Source organism: Prionailurus viverrinus, chromosome B3 (assembly GCF_022837055.1).
Source record: "Prionailurus viverrinus isolate Anna chromosome B3, UM_Priviv_1.0, whole genome shotgun sequence".
NCBI lineage: Eukaryota > Metazoa > Chordata > Mammalia > Carnivora > Felidae > Prionailurus > Prionailurus viverrinus.
In genome coordinates, this window is record NC_062566.1 from 90,631,437 (window position 1) to 90,653,556 (window position 22,120).

General features: G+C 34.5%; 1 protein-coding gene across 1 annotated transcript in view; it reads right to left on the reverse strand.

The window, feature by feature from the left end:
• Positions 1–22,120, reverse strand: part of MDGA2 (MAM domain containing glycosylphosphatidylinositol anchor 2) — an 859,176-nt gene that overhangs the window by 42,519 nt on the left and 794,537 nt on the right. The window contains exon 11 of the mRNA XM_047864378.1: positions 1,086–1,263. Within this exon, the coding sequence (XP_047720334.1) occupies positions 1,086–1,263 (178 nt within the window). The remainder of the gene's footprint in view (positions 1–1,085; positions 1,264–22,120) is intronic.

Sequence of the window (22,120 nt, forward strand, 5' to 3'; positions counted from 1 at the left end):
ACTGAAAAATTCACATAAACTTCAGTCAATAAAATATTAATCTGTTTCACCAACATACACACCAAAACACTCACATACATTTAGCTATTTTTAACATTAGCAATCTAAAAGAAAAAAATGACCAAAAAAATAACCTAGGATGTACTTCAATAGATGACTGGATCAACAGACTGCAATATGGCTGTACAATGGGATATTAAGCAATAAAAAGAAATGCACTATCGAGCCTCAGACGTGGAAATACCTTTTAAGGCATATTGCTAAATGAAATAAGTTAGTTTGAAAAAGCTATATGCTGCATTATTCCAAGTACGCAACACTCTAGAAAAAGCAAAACTATGGACAATAAAAAGATCACTGGTTGTCAGTATTGAAGGGTGTTGGTGGGGATGGATAAACAAGGGGCGCACAGGGGACCCACAGGGCAGTGAACCTCTTCTGTATCATACTGTGATGATGAATAAATAATATTATCTACTTATCACAATTAATGTAATTGTCCAACACAAATAATTTTAAACCCTAATGCAAACTATTTGTCGCTTTAACAATACGTCTATATTCTTTAATCAATTGTACAAAGTGTACCATGCTAAAGAAAGATGTTAATAATAGGGGAAACTGTGTTGGGGGAAAAGGACATACATGGAAGCTCTCTATACTTCCTATTCAATTGCTTATGAATCTAGAAATTCTCTAAAAAATCAAGTCCATCAATTAAAAACCAAGCATTGGTAATATTTTCTAATTTCTTAATGACAAATTTTAAAGCCATTAAGAATTTAAAAAAATATGCAAAATTATTGCATCATAACTTATGGGATAGAAAATAAAAGGACACTGTTGGCATTATCACAGAGATTCAATGTTAACTAAAATATTATTCGACATCTCTACATTTAAAACAAGTATTACAATACATGATGATTTAGTTTTCTGTTTTCTCTTTTTGTCACTTGGCTGATGACCCAGAAGGTCAATATGCTAAATTTTAGTTTATGTCCAAATTTAGTAGATAGTTGTATTGTACATATTCCAGACACTTTAATATGCAAAAAAAAAAATACTTATAAAGTACTACTTACCACTATATTTGATGACACGGATTGTTGAATCTCCTTCACCAAATTTGGTGAGAGGAGTTAGTCGGACTTCATAAGCCTCTGGTTTAATTAGCTCAGTCAAGTTATATGTAATTAGTTCTCCCTTTTGAATATTTCCATTTATTTTAATCTCCTGTTCCCACCAACGCTGCTGTCCAGCCTGAAATCAAAGGAATTAGGTAATAATGTTCCCAATATTTTCTTCAGAGATATTTACTATGTTCAAGAAAGCTTTCTAAAATTTTATTAAATAAAAAAGTGTATTATATTGTACCTTTATATTTACATTATATTGTACATTATATTATATTCAAGTTTCTAGAATAAGCAACAAATTTGGTAGATATTTCCACACAGATGTTTGCAGATAATTACCAAATTATCACAGAATACTTTGGCTGATTAAACAGATTTAATATGCCATCTTATTAAGAGTCAGAAGATAAAACAATAGTATCTATTGCTGTCTCAATCTGAAGCTTAGAGAGATAAAAGTTTAACTACTTTTTTCTTTATTAAAGTTTTTATTTAAATTCCAGCTAGTTAACATACAGTGTAATATTAGTTTCAGGTGTACAATATAGTGATTCAACTCTTCCATACATCACCCAGTGCTCATCACGTGTGCCCTCCTTAACCCCCAGCACCCATTTCACCCATCCCCCCACCCACCTCCCCCATGGTAACCATCAGTTTCTTCTCTATAGTTAAGAGTCTGTTTCATGGTTTGCCTCTCTTTTTTCCCTTTTGCTTGTTTGACTCTTAAATCCTACATGAGTGAAATCATACGGTATTTGTCTTTCTCTGACTCATTTCACTTAGCATAATATTCTCTAGCTCCATGTATGTCACTGCAAATGGCAAGATTTCATTCTTTTTATGGCTGAGTAATATCTCATTGAGTATATACACCAAATCTTCCCAACATCAACTGATCTTCTTTGACAAACAAGCAAAGACAATACATGTGGAGCAAAAACAACCTTTTCGGCAAACGGCGATGTAATGTTGGGCATCCATATGCAAAATACTGAATCTAAATACCAACTTTATGCTTTTCATGATATTTAACTAAAAATATGGGGCGCCTGGGTGGCACAGTCAGTTAAGCGTCCGACTTCAGCCAGGTCACGATCTCGTGGTCCGGGAGTTCGAGCCCCGCGTCAGGCTCTGGGCTGATGGCTCGAAGCCTGGAGCCTGTTTCCGATTCTGTGTCTCCCTCTCTCTCTGCCCCTCCCCCGTTCATGCTCTGTCTCTCTCTGTCCCAAAAATAAATAAAAACGTTAACTAAAAATGTATCACATACATGTAAAACATAAAACTACAAAGCTACTAGAAGGTAAAATAGGAGAAAATCTAAATGACCATGGGTTTGGCAACAACTTCTTAGATATAATACCAAAAGTACAATCTAGGAAAGAAATAACTGATAAGCTGAACTTCTTTGAATTAGAAATTTCTACCCTAGAAAAGATATTACCAAGAGTATTGAAAGACAAAGAATAGACTAGGAGAATATATTTGCAAAAGGCACATCCAAATATATAAAGATCTCTCAAAATTCAACAATAAGAAAACAAATAACCCAATTAAAAAATGATCCACGGATCTTAACAGAAAAGATGTTCCACACTGTATGTTATCATAGAAATGCAAACCAAAACAATAAGATGCCTCTGCAAACCTATCAAAAGAGTCAAATTCCAGAACACTGACAACAGCAAATTTTGGTGAGGCTGTGGATCAAAAGTAACTCTTATTCATTGCTGGTGGGAATGCAAAATGATATAACCAATTTGGAGGATAGTTTTGGTTTGTCTGTCTGTTTGTTTGTTTTATTTACAAAACTAAACATACCCTTACCATATAATCAAGCAATATGTCCCTTGGTATTTACTCAAAGGGGCTGAAAATATGTCTGCACAAAACTCTTTCCATGGATGTCTATAGCAGTTCTATTCACAATGGGCAAAACTTGGAAGATACCAAGATGTCCTTTAGTAGATGAAAGGACAAATACACTGTGCTACAACCAGACAATGGATATTACCAGTGCCAAAAAGAAATGAGCAATTAAGACATGAAAATACATAGAGGAAACTTAAATGCATACACTAAATGGAAGAAACCAATCTGAAAAGGCTACATACTGAGTGATTCCAACTGTATGACACTCTGGAAAAGGTAAAATTATGGAGACAGTAAAAAGATCAGTGGTTGCCAGGAGTTCGGGGAAGGAAGAGATACATAAACTGAGCACAGAGAATTTGGGGGGGGGGCGGGCAGTGAAACTACTCTGCTTGATGATATAATGGTGGATACATGTAATTATAAACCCACAAAATGTGAACCCCAATGTAAATTATGGACTTTGGCTGATAACAGTGGATCCGTGTAAGTTAATCAGTTGTAACAAATGTACCACTCTGTTGCAGGATGTTGTTACTGGTGGAGGCTATGCCTGTCCTGGGGCAGGGGGTATATGGAGGAGAATCACTGAATCTTCTGCTCAGTATTACAATGAACTTAAAACTACTCTAAAGGAATAAAGTCTTTAAAAAAAAAAATCTGTTGTGTCACTTCATAATTGTTTCTTTGCATACATTTTCAGTTTTTTAAATTCATATAAGTACCGTAAATATAGTTACCTTATAAACATGTACCTGATATTTTTATATCTGAAGTCTATAGTATCCTTGTTCTTGGCACTTTTCTTTTTGTATTATCTTGCTTATTTTTAACTGTATGTTGACCATGTGACTAAAAACACTATTTATGGGGGTTCTTTGCAGCCTAAAATACAGATATATTCCTTTAGAGATACGCCTTTGTTTCTGACACAGTCCTATGCACATCAACAGTATGGTTCACTTTTATTTTCACAGATTAAAGTGGAGGTGATCCCTTGCTTTGGGAAGACCTTGTGTTTTGAATCCTGCTTGCTTCACCATGCCAAGTTATAAGATTCAAAGTTCAAGTTTGTCTGGCTTGGTGAGCAGCTGAAGGCAAAAGCAATTTGAGTGGGACATTCCAATTAAAATACTTTGATTTTCCATTTTCCCTTACATTTGTACCTAGTAATATATATACACACATATACATATATAATTAAATGTACATATAGATATTTTGCATATATTTATATATTTGCTTGTTTTCTGAGTGTGGGTTAGTTTTAATTATATAGCCTAATCTGCTATGTTTCTGGAAATGTAAATCTCAAACATGCCATTATAGCAGGATAGAAAAATGACAAATAAAATTAAGGAATAAAACAGAAAGCTTTTATATATATACTTGTGGGGATTTTCACATAGATGGCAGAAAAAGATATATCATCAAATTGGTATGTATATGGAAAAAAACATGAATTTGATGTATACCTCACATCTTATATAGAAAAAGTCTCTGGAAATCAAATAAGACTTAAATTTAAAAGGGAAAAGTTTAACCATTTAGAAAAAAATACAGAAGAATGTCATTATGACTTCAAGTAAGACATTCCTTTCTGAAACAGAATAGAAAAGCACAATTAGTAAAGGAAAATGCTGATAAATTGGGCAAACTTAAATTTGAATTTAATATTAAATTTAAAATTTTGATATACAAAGTTCTTCTCATCAATGCTCCCCATTAAGCAGCCAAAATAAAGGCAAAGGTTTGAAGAAGATATTTAGAATAGTACAGCTAACAGTCTTCTAACTTAAGAGAAATAATTCAATAGCAAAATCAGACTGATAGGAACAGGTATTTCATAGATGTGGAAACCTGAATAACTAAAGAAAAGGCTCAGTCTCATCATGAATCAAGAAAATGGAAATTAAAATCATAATACTATTTCCCACCATCAGATAAACAAAAACTTATAAAATAACAATATTAAAGTTTGATGTAGATATAAAGCAATGAGAATTTCCTGTCAAGAACCAGCAAGGTGGGAGGAGTAGAGGGATGGGCAAGAATTTACTCCACTTAACAAGCTAAGACATTGGGGGGACCTGGGTGGCTCAGTTGATTAAGCCTCTCTTGATCTCGGCTCAGGTCATGATCTCAGGATCCAGCTCTGTGCTGACAGCATGGAGCCTGCTTGGGACTTTCTCTTTCCCTCTCTTTCTGCGCTCCTCTGCTATCTTTCTCTCTCTCTCAAAATGAATAAATCAACTTAAACAAACAAACAAACAAACAAACCAAGAAATTAGCCGTCAACAGTATTACAGATACTAGCAGAAGACTAGAGACAACCAGGTCAATGAAAAGGACTCAGAATACAGCAGACAGCATGAACGTTACATTCAGATCAGTTCCCCTTGTCTCCTAAGCCCCACAGTGGTGACGCAGAAGTGGCCAGGTTGAAGTGCACATGCCTACGGTTTGTATCACATCTGGGGGATCCTTAGCTTAAAAATCCTTAGTATCTCCCTCCACCTTTGCTCATTTGTTTTGTTTCTGAAATTCTACATATGAAAGAAATCATGTTATTTGTCTTTCTCTGACTCATTTGGCTTAGCATAATACTCTCGAGCTTCAAACCAAGAAACAGATATTTTCTTTAAATTTAATTTTATTTATTTTTAGAGAGAGACAGAGAGAAAGCAGAGGAAGGGCAGAGAGAGAGGGAGACAGAATCCCAAGCAGGCTCCACACTGTCAGCACAGAGCCCGATGGGGGGCTCAAACTCATGAACCATGAGATCATGACCTGAGTCAAAGTCAAGAGTTGTACATTTACCCAACTGAGCCTCCCAGGCGCCCCACCAACTCGTTTTTTCCTAAACTTTATTTATTCTGAGAGAGAGACAGCATGAGTGGGTGAGGAGCAGAGAGAGAGAAAGAGGGTACTGTCAGTGCAGAGCCCAATGTGGGGCTGGAACTCAAGAATCGTGAGATCATGACCTGATCTGAAACTAAGAGTCAGACACTTAACCAATTGAGCCACCCTGGCATCACTCTTAAACTATGGAGAACAGACTGATGGTTACTAGAGGGAAGAAGCATGGGGGGATAGGTTAAATTAGGTGATGGGGAGTAAGGAGGGCACATGTGATGGGCAATGGATGGTGTATGGCACTGTTGAATCACCAAATTGTACACCTGAAACTAATATTATACTGTATGTTAACTAATTGGAATTTAAATAAAAACTTAAAAAAAACCTTAGTACTTTAAAACTGACAGCAACAAAACCTGCTCAACCATTACAGAAAAGGGAAATTAATTATTATACTGGATGTGAAACAGATCTCTGCTCCCTATGCCCTAGAGGGAGACAATATCTCTATTTTCTAAGGATGTTTGCTATGCAAATGACCTTGAAAAGATAGGCTGGAAAAAAAAGACAGTGCTTTTACACACAAGATATTCAAAAAGGCGAGACATCCATGGAAAATGGTCTTCTAAAAATACAGTCTTGATGAGTATGTAAACTGAAGAGCCATTTGGCAATAAAAACAATATTACAATGAAAACAGACAAACTCTTGTATTTGTACACAAGGAAACAGAAATATCCATGGCATAGTAATCACAGAAAATGATCTGAACCTCAATAAGAGATAAAATAATAAAATTATAGACTCTTCAGAAAATATAATACAAAATATAGCACGAAAAATGAACCTAAGCAACACGTATTACCATGGACGAATTTCACGAAAGTCATATTGAGCAAACTTAATTTTGAAACAGGCATGTTATAAAAATTAAGTTCAAAGTATGCATTTTGAAGGATGCATAGATATGTATTGGGTATAAAGAAATGCAGAAAAAAGTAAATACTAAGTTCAAGATACTGGTCAGGTGGGTTAGGACAGCACCAAGAAAAGATTTAATTGTGAGCAGTAAACAAAGGACTTCACTCCATTTGGTGATTTTTTTTTTTTTGTTATTGTTGTTTCTTTAGATTGGTGATAGATATACAAATGATGATGGTATTATTTGTCTGTACGCCTGAAATATTTCTCTTTGTTTTTCAAAGAGAGAGCTGTAGAATAAAAGGTAGAGACAGGCAATTGTGAATTTTCTTAGACTCTGAGGCAGTGGGGCCTTGTGTTGCATCCTACATCTACATCTGTGGCTACTCCCCTTTCCTTAATGGCAACTTCTCCTTTTCCTGAGTTCTAAGTGTTGATGGTCTCCAGAGTTTTATATGCTGTATTTTTGATACTATGTATCAGTGGTTCTCACATTTTGGCATGCATGAGTATCATGGCGCAATCTTGTTAAAAACCAAAATTCTAAGTCTTAAGCACCAGTGTTTCTTCTTTAATAAGGTCTAGAAATACAATTTTCCAATGAGTTTAGAAATGTAATTTTTAAAAACCACCTCTTCCTTTACAAGGCAATTTAGGTGCATATGATCCCGGGGCTACACTGGATGAGGCACAGCTCAGTCTTGCTAGACCACCTCATGGATACTAGTAGCTTCTTCTCACACCTCTACGTTGATTACTGCCTAACTTGTATGGTTAGGTCAAGTTAAAACAACAAAACAAAACAACAAAAACAGAAACAACCCCCCACCCACTACATCTATTAGTCCTTACTATGTACCAAGCACTATGTTAACTGTATTATACTTGTTATATTTAATCTACCACAACTCCTAGTAAGTAGGATCTAATACTGGCCTTAGTTTGCAAATGAGGAAGCTGAGGCAGAGAGAAGTTAAGGTAATGCTTCTAAGGTCATATAGCCAGAGAGTAGCAACTGCAAAATTCGGTTGCACCAAAAATAACCTCAACACTCATCACTTTTTCCTGCTTCCCTAGAATTTATTCCTTCCTTTTATTTTGTTTATAACAGAGCCTTATTTATTTAGTTATTACACACTTATTGTACTTTTTCTTGCATATAGATTATAATCCAGAAACAATTTCTTTTTTTAAAAATTTTTTTTTTCAACGTTTATTTATTTTTGGGACAGAGAGAGACAGAGCATGAACGGGGGAGGGGCAGAGAGAGAGGGAGACACAGAATCGGAAACAGGCTCCAGGCTCTGAGCCATCAGCCCAGAGCCCGACGCGGGGCTCGAACTCACGGTCCGCGAGATCGTGACCTGGCTGAAGTCGGACGCTTAACCGACGGCGCCACCCAGGCGCCCCCAGAAACAATTTCTTAATTATTTTTAAACCTGCAGTGTCTGGCCATTAGCTTGATAAAGATGTGATAAGATTAAATTCTAACATGCAGAGTGTATTTAACTGGCCCCCAAGGAGTGCAGCAGGAAATCCAATGTAGTTACTGATAACCACATACAATCACTGAATTCATATACAGGAGTAAAAATGGAACATAAAACCTAATTGCACAGAAACTATTTTACTCATGCATAGTTGATACTAGATACTACAAGGTTCCTATTAGTTCTGGAGGTTAAGTGTTCTATAAAGTAATATAATGTAAATGCCAATTTCTTTCACTGTTTTTAGGTTTTAAACTAAAGGCAAAGTACTATTATTTCAGAAAATAGTAAAAGAAGTTCAAACTCACAAAAATACATACAGAATAATTTGACATTTAAGCGCTATCTAACGACAAACAAGTTTAATCAATGTATACTCTTCTGGATGTTAATATAAGTTCAAAACCACTCAATATTTGTAGTACATCCCAAGGGAAGATTGTAGGTATTCTGTGGTTATAATGGGATGTTCTACTCAAGTAATTTTAGTTGGCAGATACATTGATGTTGTTACTTATCGCAAACTCTAGAGTACATAACTTCACATGTGTATTAAAAAAGCAATAATTTTGATCCCAATTCTTTAATTTAAAGCTGTAATGAAAGTATACACTTCTGCAGCTGAGGAATAAGCAACTAAATATTTTACATTGTATCTCAGTGAGCTGTGTAAAAGGTAAAAATGCAAAACTAAATGTAGTGTTTGCACACTACAGAAGAAAATGCAACATTAGCACAATGTTTGGAGGTAATACCACAAAACCTTCAGAGAACACAGGACCCAAATCATAACTACAAATGACAGTCCCAGAGCATACCCCATAAACATGTTCCTATGAAAGCAATGTGTTAAAAAATTCTTATCATTTCAGGTGTTAAAAAAATTTCCATTTAACTTACTTTTCCTTGGAGATACATTCTTTTCAAATGATTTAGGGGATGACCTCAAAACCTAAAAATCCCCTACAATGAATCATTTTATTAAAAGCTGCAGTTTGCTGTTTTTAACCACAGATGATAACTAAAAGGCCATTGTTGAAAATGTTTTGGGGGGAAATATTAATTTAATTTTTTTAGTTTTAAAAGGAACAAAATTAGCTCCTTTAAGTAGAAGTCTGCAGTGGACTCTGAAATGCGGTTGGGGGAGGAAGTCCTTTTGGACTATAAAACCTTTTTCAGCATGATAATGAACTCCAATGAAAGATACTGTCTAAATGAGGACCCTAAAGGAGAAGAGAGAGTTCACCAACTGAATACAAGACATATACATGGTTTATACGATTTATTTTGCTGTAAAATGAAAGAAAAATATTGATATACCCATATTATAGGAAACTTCCATTCATGTTTGTTTGCCAGGTACGTTGCTAATAAAAATAACAACTGATGTTAAAAATCCACGTATTGCAGACCCTAAATCATACACTCATAAAATTACCCCGTAGAATATAAACTAGCTAAGATAACATTTCAGTGGGTTAAAATCCAGATGTCTTATAGCCTCAAATAAAGGTGACATAGGCTTTAAGATGCACTATTACTTTAATAACACCTGAGAGGATAAAGGAAAAATAACATAGCATTAAAGGTACCTTATTTCTATTTTCTACTACTAATAGTATACATTTAACCTTTCTTCCTTTGTTACTACAAATTTGTGTCTTACTCTTTTCACACTTGGTATGAATTCTTCTGAATTAGAGTCATTTTTTTCAACACCCTTGAAATGTTTGTTTTTTCAGGCTTTGCTTAATATCATAAACAATTAATGCCTTTGGATGTGACAGTACATATTTTTAAATATACAGATGTTTAATAGTTTTCATCTGCAATTCTTCTTTGGAAGCTAGTATTATTGTTCTTAATTGAATTGTGTTTAGTGAAAGCTATGTAGCTTTAATTGAAAGCTAGTCTGAAGCTTTTGGCAGACTGATTTGTAACTAGTCCTTCAAGAGACTGCTTCATCTACAACTGAAGATTTTGTGTTACCTTCTGAGGTATGTGGGCAACACCTATGGCATTTAATTGCATTTCCAAATGTGACATGGCCAAGGTCATTGCCAAGTAAACAGTGCCTTTTGTCTCAGTGTATATCACATTGCCATATTAAAGTCTTTTAGAAAGCATGTAGGGATCTGTGTTTAAATCAGAGTTAAAATAATGTAAATAATGCAAGTGAGGGTAACCATCAAATTGATAGAGATCTATACAGAGGAAAATATGTATCTGATTAGACAATAATGTCTGTTAAGTAATTTACTCTATTGCCTAAATGCTGGCAAATTCATTTTAATAAATACCATATGATGGATCCAAATATGGAACACTAGAAAGGTGGGGTGGAGAGACAGAATTGAGGAATGATAGAAGTGCTGTCTTTCAGGACAAATGACCTAGTACTCTGTTGTAATCTTATTTGTAAAATTCAATAACAGCCACAGTGACACTAAAATCATTTGACTTAAAAACACATTCTCATAATTTAATGTAAGTAATGCATGTTTCCATGTATATTTTAATTTCAGATTTATCCATAAACAAAATAATAGATGCTACATAATAGTGATCTCAGTTAATAAGTGGTTGATAACTTCTTTTGGGAAAGTTATTTAAGGAATTATGGTTTACCACTGTGATGAATGTTATAATTTTGAAGACAATGAAGAAATGTGGAAATGTCTGAGATATCATGTACAGTTAAAGTAGCAGAGTGCAAAATGTAAACAATATGAATGTGGCTCCATAAAATACATAAGTCCATGGAAAGGTTATGCAAAATAAGAACATCTGTTTTAAAGGTGATGAGATTCTGCATGATTAAAAACTCCTTTGATGTTATATTAAATAGTAGTAGGTACAACTAACTACCATACAATATCTGGTAAATCTGATTCCAAAGGGTGAGGTTCAAAATAATGTTACTGTATGAAACTGAGGGGTATTGGAAGGCTACATTCAGTAGCAATCAGACAAAGTGTGGGATTCGTCATTTGCTTCTCCTAGAAACTGAATATTCTTTATTTTTCTAAAATTGAATTTTGCTTTCCTCATTCTGATGAAAAAGTAATTAAAAAAAAACAACTAATTCTTGACAATTCAAGTTAAACTCAATATGTTTAAGATTTGAACTTGATAAACTCAGGTTTTATGACCAGTTTGGGGCCCGTGGGTGGTTCAGTTGGTTAAGCATCTGACTTAGGCTCAGGTCATGATTTCATGGTTCCTGAGTTTGAGCCCCACATCTGGCTCTGTGCTGACAGCTTAGAGCCTGGAGCCTGCTTCAGATTCCATGTCTCCCTCCCTCTCTCTCTCTGACCCTCCACAGCTCATGCTCCATGTCTCTTTCTCTCAAAAATAAACCAACATTAAAAAAAACTAAAAACAACAACAACAACAACAATCATTTAGTACTGGGTACTACCTGGGAAATTAAACCCATTCCCTAGTTTAAAAGCTCTTGGCATGGTATTAGAGAGGATGCCTATTGCTTAGATTATCCTGTTTCTTACGGGTAGGTAATCTCTCAGAGTTAGTCAGTTTCATATGGTCTTTCTTGTCCTATACTGGCTCATAACTTTGGAACTGCCTTGGGCTCTGGGTCAATATTTCTATTCAGCCTTTTAGTCACCCAGGTGGCTCAGCTGAGTGTTCAACTTCGGCTCAGGTTCCAGGGTTACTTTCCAGCCCCATGTTGGGCTTGCTGCTATCAGTATCAAGCTCCTTCTCGGATCCTCTGTCCTCCTCTCTCTCTGTCCCTCCCCTATTCATGCTCTCTTAAAAAAAAAATTTAAAAATTATTTCTATTCAGCCTACATCTTTGGCAAATCTCGGGTTCTTTGGTTCTAACAGCATTGTCTCTCCCCTTTTTCAGAGGTTTAGTAAATTCTGACTACACCCCCTTTTGCATGAAGCAAAAGACTAGCAGGCCCCAGTACCTGAAAATCTGGCTCAGTCTGGGCTGTTGTAACACATGAGGGCTCACCCAGGCAGCATCCCAAGCTTCCAGGCCAGTCTTGCATTCTTCCTGCTATCATTAGGAGGTGAGTCCACAGCTTTCCTACTCATGTGGGTTATAGGTGCCTTTCTCAGGGAATGTTTAAGAATTATTCTATTGTTCTTCTTTCACTTTTATAAAATATTCCTCATGCCTGGAGATTCTGCGTACTTGCACTGGAATTTTTCCCAGTGTTTTTATTCCTGACACAAAGGCTTTGGAACTCAGTACTTTTTCTCCTTCAACTACCCCCTGCCCACTTCCACTACCACAAACCTCCATCTGACTTGAAGCTTAGGCTTCCAAGGCTACTGTTTTTGCTTAGATTTTATAAAATCTACTCAAAGCTCATTTGCCATCTTTTTGATTTTGTGGTAGTATATTGTTTGTAGGTTTGCCTTCACATTCCTGGAATGTGTCTTCATATCCTTGGACCATAAACCTCAGTGTCCTCTGTTGTAAGTTTAAATAACAATCCAGCACTGGACAAAAAAAAATTGCAATAATTTAAAAACATGCATTTGTTAATATTTCAAACTCCCAACTGCCCTTGTACAATCAAAGTTTTTAACTTACATAGTAAACTAATGTCAAGAAAGACTTTTACAGAGCTATTGCATTTAGCTTTGACTGTGTTGAAAGTTTTTCTAATTTACATTCCTTATCATAATGGTTGCTTGATTGCAAATGAAAGAAAAGAACAAAACAACCTTCAGGTAAAGACAACAATGAATGGGTCCACAGCTTCATTGAATATCAGTCTTTCATGCTGTTTTGCTAAGTTTTCTTTCCTTGTCTACCTAAGGAGCCAGTGCTGTCTGTGGGGATGTGAACTGGAGACAGAGGCAGTCTCTGGTAAATATCACTGGTATATAAATGAAAGGCCTTATAAATATATTCCAAGGATGATTTTTAAAAAATGAGAATGAAACATTAGGCACCTACAATAAAGTCTTCAGCTACAACCAAATGAAACATTTCTTAATGACCATAGAAAAGGAAGAAACCCAAGAAAAATAGAGCCAAAAACTTTCTAGATATATTAACGGTTTTATGACTTAAAGTAAAAAATGCAGTTCCAGAAAAATTAAGACAACTATAGAACAGAATTTTGAATAAAAGGAGACCTTTTGGCTCCCTGAAAAAAAATTTAGTTTTAGTGACAGCTAACCACTAAGAGAAGGGGTTGAGAACAAAGACTAGCATTTTACAGTCTAACTGCTTAGTATATATATTTTTATGTGACTTAACTTACATTCCCAATATAACATTTACAAATATATTAGAAGAATTACATGAGAATGTTATTAAACAGCTAATATGTATTGAGTGACTACTATCTGTTCTAAACATTGTAGTTATTATTTAATTTAATCTCAAACAATTCAGTGAGGTAGTTAAATAATTAACTTTAAATCGTATCCATATTCTCATATTTTCACCTATTCTAGTAAAATATGTAGAATTGTTTTTTCTTTTTAATGTTTATTTATTTTGAGAGAGAGAGTATGCAAGCCAGGATAGGAAGAGAGAGAGGGAGAAATAAAATCCCAAGCAGGCTCCACTCTGACAGCACAAAGCCCATCACAGGGCTTGAACTCACAAACAATGAGATCATGACCGGAGACAATGAAATAGACCTGAGATGAAATCAAGCATGCTCAACCAACTGAGTCACCTAGGTGCCCCTAATTTAATTTTTATAAAAATCCAATGAGATTAGTATTTTATCCTTATTTCCTCAGTCAAGACAACTAAAACTTACAGAATTGATAAACTTTCTCAGGACACATAGCTGGTAAGTAGCAAGAGTCGATGCAGAAACCCAATACTGTCCAATTTCAAGGCAACTTTCCTAATCTTAATCACTATTCTCCACTTCTTATCATTATATTCAATGTATTGCTTTCACAATTTTTTTTCTGACCAATGTGCATTTTATTCATATTCCCTTAGAAAAGTGATAAAGGAATTTTACACTAGGGAGGGCCTAATTATGTTGAACTGAACTACACAGCAGTGCATGACAGATATAAGATAACGATTCTTTCTTTAGGAAGAGAGTTTAGTCACACAAAAAGCTTTTGATTTTGTCAGTCCTGACAGTTTAAGAGAATTCACATTCTGCTTTGTGAATTTTATTTTGAGACTCCAGTGAATGTATGCTCTGGTTGTGCTGAGTTCTGAGATCATAAATGTTATGTAAATCATTAAGTGATGGGGTATTTCATATTGCCTCGGGAAAGAATTTGTGTGTATTACTGGCAAATCCCCTCCACCATGAATTTATTATTTTCATCTCTTAAGACAAAACATAACATTGAAAACCACCCAAAAGAACATATATAACAGTTAAAATAATCATTCTTTAGCAGATAATGATAAATTACTATGGAAGAAAAACTGGTTTCCTATCAAGTTTGGAAATAACATAGTGTAATAATTTTTTTGCCATGCTTGGATCAGCAGGTGAAAGGACACCTCAGCCTAAAGACTAATTGATGAATTAGCAGCTTAGTCAGCATTTTTCTTCATAAGTTACTGTTTCCAGAATTTACAAATAGATCAGTCTTTAGGGTTTTGATTTGTCATTTAATTTTGGCATTTCTTTGATATAAGGGAGTCATCATCACTTCCTTCAATTATTTTTATGAATAACCTGGTGTGATATTTTACTTCTGCTATGTTCTGAGTTTATTATTAATAGTTTTATATCTTAATGCTATAAATGCTGACTTTCCATATCTCATCAACAACTTCTAATAGTCTTTTAACTGAATTCTTTGCTTCTAGTGAATTCCAATTCCTACCCATCCTACATATTGCCACTGAACTTATTTTCCTGCTTAAACGAGCTGAGTGATTACTCTTTTCTAATATTATTTAAAATAATAGCTAACTTTATTGAGCACTCAGTATGTACGTTGACAAATTACTCAATTTAACTTAGTTGAAATCTGTAATGTCCCCATGAATATTTTCTAAGTTTTGTTAGACTATTTCAGCTTGATATGACTTAAATATGTATCTACTTGGGCAATCAATTTTAACGCTCATAGGGAGAAGCCTCAGGTTATTATGTCTTCATAAACTTTATATAATAGAAAATAATGACATAAAAATTTAAATGTATTTATGTACTATTGCTGTAATTCAATTACTGACAACGATAAAAAGTCTTAATCATCAAAATGTTCTCACATTATAGGGGTGCCTGGGTGGCGCAGTCGGTTAAGCGTCCGACTTCAGCCAGGTCACGATCTCGCGGTCTGTGAGTTCGAGCCCCGCGTCGGGCTCTGGGCTGATGGCTCAGAGCCTGGAGCCTGTTTCGGATTCTGTGTCTCCCTCTCTGCCCCTCCCCAATTCATGCTCTGTCTCTCTCTGTCCCAAAAATAAATAAAAAACGTTGAAAAAAAATTTAAATAAAAAACGTTCTCACATTATAGGCTTAGACAAAAAACAGTAAGAAAAACAAGCAATTGTTATACATACATCTAAATAGAAATTAGCATCTCTTACTGTATTTTATATAAAAATGCCAATAATATTCTCTTTTCATGGGAAACATTACACAAGTTCCTGGACTGATACATGTATTTATTAATTCAAATTCACCCAACTAGGTTGGCACGAGAAAACAATAACAATGAGGAACCACACAGAGTAATTTCTTTTTATATTATAGCAGTGTTAAATTGAGAGTGGAAGGTGAGTGGACAACAATACTGAAATTTTATATAAAACATATTAAAGCACAGTTTAAATATAAACTCTATGCACAGTTTTTGAGTCTTAGAAAGTTTAGTTTTGAATTTTCTAAAATATAAAGTTTTATTTTTTAGTGATTTTATGACCAATGGGATACAATTTTCTCGGTGAAAGTATAAAGCGATGTCACAGGAAATGCTACTTTCTAACCCATTTCCAGTCCCCTTGCTCTTTAGGAAGAGAACTCAGCTTTTAGGGCTGCTAATTTCTGGGCTTCCCTTTAAACAAGATGTGGGCATGTGACCTAATCCTGGCCAATGAGATTGAAGTAGAAATGCTGCTTGGTGCTTTTGGGAAGGTTAGGGAAGACAGCCTAATCAATTAGAAAGGCTTTTTAATCATTTGTTGTTTTTTAAGTTTTTGTTTGTTTGATCTTTGCCTTTACTCAATTATAGTGAGTGATTCACCTGTGATGTGTCAAGTTCTACAGCAACCTTAGGTCATCAGGTAACCTCAAGCATGAAAGTCATGTCCTCTGGTAGTGAAAAAGAAAGCTATAAACTTAGGTCTCTAATGATACTGTGGAGCACACATCAACATTGGTCTGCTGAAGTCTGAACTGATTCTTTGTGAGAAAGAAATAAACATATATCTCATTTAAGCTCATATTATTTTGCTCTTTTCAGTTTCATATGTTTATACGTAATCTTAATTACTATAGATACCAACAAATTGTTTCTTTTTCCATATATATTAAGGGAAAAAAACCCAGACTGTTGAATTTACTCAATGTAAAGCTGTAAAATACAATTTTCTGGACATTTCTAATAAATAAGAGTATGGCTTTGTTAGCGCTGTTTTCTGTCAAAGATTCACTTTGCAAAATTGCAATATAAGATATATCAAGGTAAAAAATAATAAAAGTATGTTAGTTTCATCTAGTTATGACACAACAATAATTTGTGTAGCAAATAACCAGAAATTCTTAATGGCATAAAACAATAAGCATTTATTTCTTGCTTGTACATCAATAGGTTGTTTGGGTTTCAGATTATTTAAGCTTTTCCCAGTTGGGCTTGGCGGCTCCAGTCTATTATCCTTCTTGGACCACCATACTACCTAAAGCAGGTTTTAACACTGATGAAGTCAGATGGTTTTGAAGGATGAGTAGAATTATGCCAGGCTTTTAATGACTGTTCTTAGAACTAGCATCTATCGTTTCTACACATATTCCATGATGACAAAGGCAAATCACATAACCAAGTTTCACATCTGTGAATATAGGATATACTCTTCCCAAAGACCAGAACTGCAGAGAAGTAAACTTTTAATGAACAATAATCTAATACACTATAATGCTGTACTAGAACCCTGAATGTATCACACAGTTCCAGCAAAGTTTTCTTATTAAAGGAAAAGTATCAAAATATATAAGTTGTTAGAATTTAAACTAAAGATGTGTCATACTGCTGTATAATCACATTTTCATACTTCTTTTTATATATCACACTTAAGAGGAACATTTTTAGAAGCCAGAATGTACCTCATTCTAAAAAAATGCCATCAACTATAGATGGTTAGCTAGATATATGCGTTTTCTATAACACAAAACTGATTCCAATATTAGGAAAAAGACAATTACTGAAATTATTCTACAGTTTTCCTTAGTAAATATGGGAATGGCAGTATACCAATAGTCTTTTATTTAATGAAATACTGTTTACCTGCCCCCTAAAATGACACAAAATAATTGATAAATGAAGCAACCAGTGTCTTATTACATAAGTATTTTTAAATGCTTTTCCAGAAAACTCGTAATATCTCCATTTATCTACACATGAAATCCATACTTATTACTCCTTACTAATATATATTTACTAAACATATAATCTAACATCACTCTCTGCTGAACTTGATATCATCCTCATATCTGCCCTGCATTCCTGTGAATTTCTAGAAAAATGTCTTAATCACCAAAACGTTCTTAAAATATTGGGGGTTGCCTGGGTGGCTCAGTCAGTTAACGGTCTGACTCTTGATCTCAGCGCAGGTCATGATCTTGAAGTTTATGGAATCGAGCCCCTCACAGGACTCTGTCCTGACAGTGCAGAGCCTGCTGGGAATTCTCTCTCTTCCAATCTCTCTCTCTCTCTCTGACCCTCCCCATCTTGTGCTCTGTCTCTCTCTCAAAATAAATAAATAAATGTAAAATTTTTTTCTCAAAATATTGTTTTTGAAAACAGAGTCAATCACTATGTTATGTATATTGTGGCCATTTAACATTTTGAAACTTCAATTTTAAGAAGAAGTATCAATTATATTTTATTTCAGTGAAAAATGTTGCACAGTATCATTGATTGAGTCTCATTCAAAGCCATCTACTGAGAGCCTATTACTGAAACAACTGAGACAGAATCCTTGTTCTTCTAGAACTTAAACTCTAACCTAGTAACTGCCTTACTGAGATGTTGCAGGGATTAAAAGAATTAATACATGTAAAGCACTCAAAACAATGTTTAACATAAAGTAAGCATTACATATGTGTTAGCTAATACAATAATAATTACATCTGCTAGCCCCCCTACTAGTGTTACTGTTACTGAGAAGCAAACGGTACATAGGTGGAAAGGGTGCAGTAAGACAGAGATTAATTTAATTATCACAGAAAAATATGTAATTATAAGCTGGGGATGCATAGCACGAGTAACATAGGATCTGGCTAGTTTGGGGATTGTAATCATCTTTATCTATTTTCTTTAATTGGAAAATTTACTTACATAAATTATAGCTAGATCTTAATTGTCTTTCCTCTTTGTTTCAGATTTTATTTAAATTCCATTTAGTTAACATACAGTATAATATTACTTTCAAGTGTAGAATTCAGTGATTCATCACTTACATACAACATAACACCCAGTGCTCATCACAAGTGCCCTCCTTGATATATACCATCCATTTGACCCTTCCCCCACCATCTCCCCCACAGCAACCCTCAGTTTTTTCTCTATCATTAAGAGTCTCTTTCATGGTTTGCTTCTCTCTTTTTTTCTTTTTTCCCTGTTTTGTTTTTTAATATGCAATGATGTGGATGGAGCTAGAGAGTATTATGCTAAGCGAAATAAGTCAGTCAGAGAAAGACAACTACCATATGATTTCCACTCATATGTGGAATTTAGATCCTAATTTTAAAATAAAAAAATGAAACCACAAAAGTATTAGAAGTAAAAATTTAAGATTTTGTTTAGATCTTTGAGTGTGCTAGGCTTTTCCAAGAAGACTTCAAATTCAGAAACCATAAGATGGAAAAATTCAATTGTATAAAAATTTTAAAAATAGGCACAGTAAAAATAACATTAAAATGAGAAGATAAGTATATGGAAGAATATTTCCATAACATATGCTAGAATTCTTAATATATTCACAAGATCAGATAAAAAAACCAAAAATAATAGCAATTAAAAATATATGGTTAATTATGGAAAACAATTTGCAGGAGGCAAGAGTTTATTCAGCAAAAGTCTCTGGTAATTTGTCTGGCAAGAAATTGGACTTGATGATCATAGAAGAGTTGGATAAAGGTAAAAGAATTTTAGGAATATTCAAGAGATAAAATTGGTGGAAATTGGATGGCTTGGATATGGAATAAATGTAAGAGTCAAGAATTATTCCCAGTTCTCTCTGGCTTGAGTAAGGTTATGGAGGATGAGACTATTCAGTGTAATGGGGACACTGAAGGAAGACCAGGCTTCAGACAGAGTATGTCAGGATTTAGACATGGTATGTTTGAGAGGCAAAGAGAACATTATTCATTGACATGTTCTGTGGTACTTTATGAATAATGTAAGGTAATGATATCCACATATGGTTTAATGGCTCCTTTAAAGAAAATATATGGAAGTTGGGAAAAAAAGAGATTAAAAGCAAATATTCTAGGGTAAGATTGCAAGACTGGATGGGGAGTAGGGGTTTGGCAGGATACTGAAATGTTACATCAAGGTCACCCAAGCAATTCAGACAAAGAATATAAATCATTTTAATTAGACAGATAGCATCAACAAAATATTGGAACATGATATAGATTTTAGGTCAGATTAAGGAAAGGTAGTATTTAATAGTCAATGATGTGGTTATCCATAAAAAAGGAAATTTATAGGATTTTTGCCTTTTTCCAAACCCAACCCCAAGACTCCTTAAAAGCAAGAAGTTGATTAATGACCTGAGGGGAAAATTAGAGACCCTAATGGAAAAAGGGTCACATCACAAAGAGGATATAGGTTAGCATATAATTGTTTTATTCCTCCCCCAACTCTCATCATTGTTACGGATTGATCACTATTCGGGCTTTTCCCGAGAAGCCAAAAATTAATCACACCAGGTATAACACGTTGGGAATGGATAACAATAGTTGCAGGAAGATTGGTAACCTGAGTATTTTCTTTCCTTCCTATTCATCTTTCTCTGAGAAAATAATTACACGTGACAAAGCATTTCCAAAGTAAGAGTAAAATAAGTTTCCCACAGAGGCAAATGAGTGCCTGCATAACTGGTGAATTCTCATTAAACTCTGTGGATTATATCAATGTCAATTTCTTGGTTTTGACAATATACTCTATTATGGCTTCGGAATGGGCAGGAGGAGTGGTTCATGGAACTTCACTGTTATTTCTGTGTAATCTCTCATGAATCCATAATTATTTCAAAATAAAAGTTTTTTTTTTTTAATTTAAAATGACTTCATACTGAAAGACTTTGTAATTACTGAAACATATACATAAGGGTCAGAAAAAGACACTCAAACACACTTTCACTTGTTATAGTAAAACTTAAAAATATCAAAGAGAAAGAAAATATTGGAAGATTCTAGCAAGCAGGGGTTATTCAACAATCAAGATGAAATATCACATTGGCATCATGCTTCTCAGTAGCACTAGTGCATACAAAAGACAATGAAGCAATATTTTTAAACTGTAAGGAAAGAAAAATCAAACCTAGAATTGATGTCCAGCTATATTATTGTACTTGGATTCATTCATTTATTCAGCATATATTTACTCTACCACAACTATGCGCCATAGTTCTGGGCACTGGGGATAACACAATGAGTAAAAACAGACCAAAAATCTTTTATTCCATGCTTCTATATCATTGTAAATGCTATTTCAACAACCCGTAACGGCCTCTAGCTTTCCCAACCACTTCAGAAATCCATGTTTACACCTTTGCTTTCCTTTCAGGACCCAGGCTCACTGCTAGAGTTTAAATAAGAACTAAGCCTGTGGCCAAGGCTGGAGCTTCCCTGGACCATCTTGGTGAGGCAGTCTTAATTGAAGAGCTATGGCTAAGCCTAGAAGTAAAACTTAAAGAGAGATACTGTGGCTCGTGCAAAGATCTTCATCATTCATCACCAACGACAATTTTACTCGGGCTTGTGGAGTTTTCAGCAGTAACTTTTTAAGGCAAACAGTTGCTGCTAGGGTCCAACTCCAGACTCACCGATGAGCTTCATTCTTTCATCCCCCTTTTCATGGTATACATAAGTGCAACTTATTTGCTCCCACTTGCCCCTTGCTTTACAAGAAAGGGTTTTATGTAAACTATATGCAAATGTAGAGTGGTATAATGTCTTCATATAGCCATTTCTGTTTCTAAATTAGTTTTAGTTTATTTTTTAAACAGTGTCACCCAGATTTCAATTTTGAAAAAGTTTTAATATTGGAATTATTACTTTTTCTTTTTTTTCTTTTCAATATCCACAAAAGTGATAATTAGTGAAATTTTTATCATATGCAGCAATAATTTACTAAAAAAAATTACTGAACACATAGTATATGTCAGGCACTTAAGTAAACTAAGATATATAGTATCCCATATATAGACACCACGAATGCACAATAAAAAAACACCACAACAATAATAGGAATAATAATAAAAGAAAACTGCCCAGGTTTCACAAAGCTAGCATTTTGGTGTGGGAAACAATGCTAAATGATAATAATAATTAACTAATAACATATTAGAGTAATAAGTGTGATTAGTCAAATAAATCAGGAAAGTCAGATAATGAACAAATGATCTTACAAAAATTACCATGAAAGAGAAATTCTACATTACTTAAAATGCAGTTGGATACCTGGGTG